The sequence below is a fragment of the Nannospalax galili genome, unplaced genomic scaffold (assembly GCF_000622305.1).
Source record: "Nannospalax galili isolate Female #2095 unplaced genomic scaffold, S.galili_v1.0 scaffold960, whole genome shotgun sequence".
Taxonomy (NCBI): domain Eukaryota; kingdom Metazoa; phylum Chordata; class Mammalia; order Rodentia; family Spalacidae; genus Nannospalax; species Nannospalax galili.
The window spans coordinates 1,632,707-1,637,319 of NW_008348313.1; the positions used below are offsets into that span (position 1 = coordinate 1,632,707).

The 4,613-nt window shown below is 61.5% G+C and overlaps 1 protein-coding gene across 1 annotated transcript in view; it reads left to right on the forward strand.

The window, feature by feature from the left end:
* The window catches only part of Scaf1 (SR-related CTD associated factor 1), a 15,478-nt gene extending 11,428 nt beyond the window's left edge, over positions 1 to 4,050 (forward strand). Inside the window, exons 9-13 of the mRNA XM_008845226.3 lie at positions 7 to 1,344; positions 1,835 to 1,917; positions 2,133 to 2,351; positions 3,366 to 3,494; positions 3,640 to 4,050. Of these exons, the coding sequence (XP_008843448.2) occupies positions 7 to 1,344; positions 1,835 to 1,917; positions 2,133 to 2,351; positions 3,366 to 3,494; positions 3,640 to 3,831 (1,961 nt within the window). The 3' untranslated portion in view covers positions 3,832 to 4,050. The remainder of the gene's footprint in view (positions 1 to 6; positions 1,345 to 1,834; positions 1,918 to 2,132; positions 2,352 to 3,365; positions 3,495 to 3,639) is intronic.
* The last annotated feature ends 563 nt before the right edge of the window (positions 4,051 to 4,613 follow it).

The window sequence follows — 4,613 nt, forward strand, 5'->3', positions numbered from 1 at the left end:
GCTCAGCCTCGCCGCCTCCGGCCGCGTCCTCATCGTCGTCCTCGCGCCGTGAGCGACACCGCGGGAAGCACCGTGATGGCGGCAAGAAGAAGAAGAAGCGCTCGCGCTCGCGTGGGGACAAGCGCGCCGAGCTGCCCGACAAGCCACCCGCATCTGCAGGCTCCGAGCGCGACCGGCGCCGCGGGGCCGTGCCGCCATCCATCCAGGACCTGACGGACCACGACCTGTTCGCCATCAAGCGGACCATCACGGTGGGCCGGCCCGACAAGGCCGAGCGCGTGCCATCGCCCGCCGCGTCACCGAAGCGCGAGGTGCTGTATGACTCTGAGGGGCTGAGCGCGGACGAGCGCAGGGACAGGGACAAGGAGCGACGGCGCGGGGGCGCCCGGGAAAAGGCCGCTAGGAGGAAGCCGGATGCAGAGCGCGAGCGCGCCAAGAAGACGCGGCCCAAGGACTCGCCAGGGCCTGCGCCGCCCAAGGCCCCGCTCAGCAGCGGCTCGGGCTCCTCGTCCTCGTCTTCATCCTGCAAGGTGAAGCTGCAGTCCAAGGTGGCCGTGCTCATCCGAGAGGGCGTCAGTAGCACCACACCCGCCAAGGACTCCGCCCTGGGCTCCATCGGGGTCAAGTTCAGCCGCGACCGCGAGAGCCGCTCACCGTTCCTCAAGCCTGATGAGCGCGCTCCGGCCGAGGTGGCCAAGGTGGCCCCGGGCAGCACCAAGCCCAAAAAGACCAAGGTCAAAGCCAAGGCTGGGGCCAAGAAAGTCAAGGGGACCAAGGGGAAGACTAAGCCGTCCAAGACCAGGAAGAAGGTCCGCAGTGGGGGCAGCAGCGCGGCCAGTAGCGGGCCTGGCTCGCTCAAGAAGTCCAAGGCCGACAGCTGCAGCCAGGCAGCCAGCGCCAAGGGGGCCGAGGAGACGTCCTGGTCTGGGGAGGAGCGGGCCACCAAAGCCCCCAGTACCCCACCGCCCAAGGCAGCCCCGCCTCCGCCCGCCCTCACTCCAGACTCGCAGACTGTGGACAGCAGCTGCAAGACCCCGGAGGTCTCCTTCCTGCCCGAGGAAGCCAGTGAGGAGGCGGGGGTCCGAGTAGCTGCAGAGGAGGAGGAAGAGGAGGAGGAGGAGGAAGAGGAGGAAGAAGAGGAGGAGCAGCAGCCGGCTACCACTACGGCCACCAGCACAGCCGCCGCCGCCCCGAGCACCGCCCCCAGTGCCGGGTCTACCGCCGGAGACTCCGGCGCAGAGGATGGGCCAGCTGCGAGGGTCTCCCAGCTGCCCACACTCCCCCCGCCTTTGCCCTGGAACCTGCCCTCTGGTGTGGACTGCACCACCAGTGGCGTCCTGGCCTGTGAGTGTCCCCTGGTGGGACAGGGAAGGGAGATGGCTTGGAATGAGTAGATAGGGGTGGGCGGGGTGATAGGTCAGGGCTTTTCACCCCTGGGTCGCCGGGAGGCCGGTGGAGCTAAGAGGAGCGGATGGTGGTTAGGAGATTGGTTTGCCTAGAGTTGGGCAGGACAGAGCACCAGAACGGACGACATGACTGAGGCCGCTGTGTTCCTAGTGGACCACAGTGGTAGGGAGAGGCGAGGGGTCAGGAGGCAGAATGCTTCTTCAAGGCACTGTCTCGCCTGGCCTGCTCCTCGAACCGGCACACCTGCACCTCTCCAGTCCTAAGAACGTTGGAGGGGTGTCTGTGGTGACTCTTGGTCAAAGCCCCTTTGAGTTCTGAAGTGAGGCCTTACGTGGCCAACCTAGGGTGCTGGCAACATGGGGCTTAGGTGAGGGTTGCCAGTGTTACCCTCCTGATCTCCGCATCGTCACCCCTCCGTACCTTGCAGTGACTGCGCTGCTGTTCAAGATGGAAGAAGCCAACCTGGCAAGCCGAGCAAAGGCCCAGGAGCTGATCCAGGCCACCAACCAGGTGGGCTCCCATGGGGAAGAGTCCCCGCAGCCCCTTTTGTCCATTGCCTCGGGGTAGGAGAGGAACTACAACTCCCAGCAGGCCTTGGGGCAAGGTATTGGCCAGAAGAGGAGCCTGTTGCCCCACCCCTTTGGGAAACCCGAGGGAACAGAGGGGGAACAAAGTCCCCCTCTTCCCTTCCACCTTTCTGGGTTCATCACACTCTCTTCTCGCAGATCCTCAGCCACCGGAAGCCACCCTCCAGTCTGGGGGTGACCCCAGCTCCTGTACCCACTTCTCTGGGTCTGCCCCCAGGCCCCTCCAGCTACCTGCTTCCTGGCAGCCTCCCCCTGGGGGGCTGTGGCTCTACCCCTCCCACCCCCACTGGGCTGGCCCCTGCGTCTGACAAGAGAGAGGGCAGCAGCAGCTCAGAGGGACGTGGGGACACAGATAAGGTGAGCACGCCGTGGAGAAGGGGAGCCCAAGTCAAAAGATGGGCTAAATGGGGAAAAGTGGGTGCCAGGTGCTGGACAGATTTAACAAAACCACAGGGCTACAGATACCACCATCTATAGAATGCTTGCCTAGATGCTTGAGGTCCTGGGTTCCATCCAGAGGACGGGGAGGGGAGTGGGATTTCACACACATAAACAGAGCTACATGCAGTTATACTTTGTATATACTTTTTTTTTTTTTTTTTGGTCTTTTTGAGACAGGGTCTCCCTGTAGCCCCAGATGTCCTGAGTGCTGGGATTAAAGGTGTGCGCCACCACGCCCGGCTTATATACATATTTTTATATAGCTGTCCTCCTCCCACTAATTTGCTCCTCAGTTGCGCTCCACCTTTATGTAAGTGGGAGAAGAGTCAAGAAATGACAGCACTGGGCATGGTAGCTGAGACCTGTAGTCCCAGCACTCAGGAAGCTGAGGGTGGAGGGGAGATAATGTTCCAAGCAAGAGGTTATGGGCAGACACAGGGAGGACTGTTACCCCCAGGCCTCGGGCTGTTTCCTTTATATGGGCTCTAGACAGGTTTGCTCTGGTCCACTGCCCCAGCACTGCTGGTTGAAGGTGCCGCTCACCCGATGTCTCATCTAGGGTGCAGAGCAGGCCTGCTAAAAGCCCCAGACTTCCAGCATGGGAAGCAGGTGGCCCTCGCTTGGCTGGCTTTTTCTTCATGTTCCTGTGCTGCACTGCAGGCCCGGGGACCTGCTCTGCCAGCCTTACTGCACTCCGTTGCTTTTCTTCTGTCGGTTTCTGTGTGGTACGGGATGGGGAACAGATTCTCCCGCTCGTTGCTTTAGAATCCCATTGTCCACTGAGCTGGAGGTCCTTCCAGGGTGGCTGTCTTCCCCAGACTGCCCTACTCTGGCTAGGCCACACCAGGGGCCAGTGCGGCAACGGGAGCCGAGGGCCAGGGTGGCATAGGACTCACGGTCCTTGTGTCTGTCTTGCTCCTTCCCCATCAGTATCTGAAAAAGCTGCACACGCAGGAGCGGGCAGTGGAGGAGGTAAAGCTGGCCATCAAACCGTACTACCAGAAGAAGGACATCACCAAGGAGGAGTACAAGGACATCCTGAGGAAGGCCGTCCACAAGGTAGGCCAGAGATGGCCAGGTGGAGAGGGTGGGGGTCTGGGAATGAGGGCACAAGGACCAGAGGGGGTGTTGGGCTGGCACAGTCATTGGTTCAGGGTGGAGAGGCCTGGGGATGGCAGGAACTCAGCTGTTCCTGGCTCCCCAGATCTGCCACAGCAAAAGCGGGGAGATCAACCCTGTCAAGGTGAGCAACCTGGTACGGGCCTACGTCCAGCGCTACCGCTATTTCCGCAAGCATGGTCGCAAGCCAGGGGACCCCCCAGGACCTCCCCGGCCACCCAAGGAGCCAGGACCCCCAGACAAGGGTGGCCCTGGTCTACCCTTGCCCCCTCTTTGAGACTCCAACAACCCTGTGCCCTGTGCCTCCGAGATTCTGGACATATTTATGGCTCCACTTCTCCACTACGCTCCCCCACAGTGGGATGATGGGGGAGGGTTGCTGCGAGGAAGAGGAACCCCTACCCTGCCCAGCCCCTGCCCATCACCCTGGCCCTCAAGCCCACCCCATCACCTGACACTGTCACACCCCTCCAGTTTCATTAAAGATTTCATCAAATGTCCCCTTTCTTTTTCAAAAACCACTGGAGGAGGGTTGGGGAGGATAGTGTGGGTCACCCTAGACAGACCCAGGACAAGACCTGCTGATAGGCCCAGACCCCAAGTAGCATCTTCTGTCTGTACTGTGGAGTTCCCTGTTGTGTGGCCTCTTGTCCCAGAAGCCCTGTGAGGCTGTTGTGACCTAGTCCATTCCCTAGAAGGAAACTTGAGGCCCAGAGCAGCAAGGACCATGGAGTGAGTGGGCCTGCCCTGCACTGGCTTGTCAATCATCCAGTGTCCCCAAGGCAGCTCAGCCTGTGGCAGCTCTCCCTAGGCTCCATGCAGGGAGGGAATGAGCCCAGCCTCAGGACCTGTCCATCTGTAACCTCTTCTCCAGGCTCTTGGGAGAGGTTGAGATCTGGCAGCCACTCCGTGCGCATATGCACCCCCCCCCCCCCCCCCAACCCCCACCCCCAGGGAGCGGAAATTTTGGACCCCCCCACCCATGTTTGGGGGGGGGACTGTTTTTTTATACGCTGCAGGGGCCCGCGCCCCACCCGGCGCGCGGTAGTCGAGATGCAC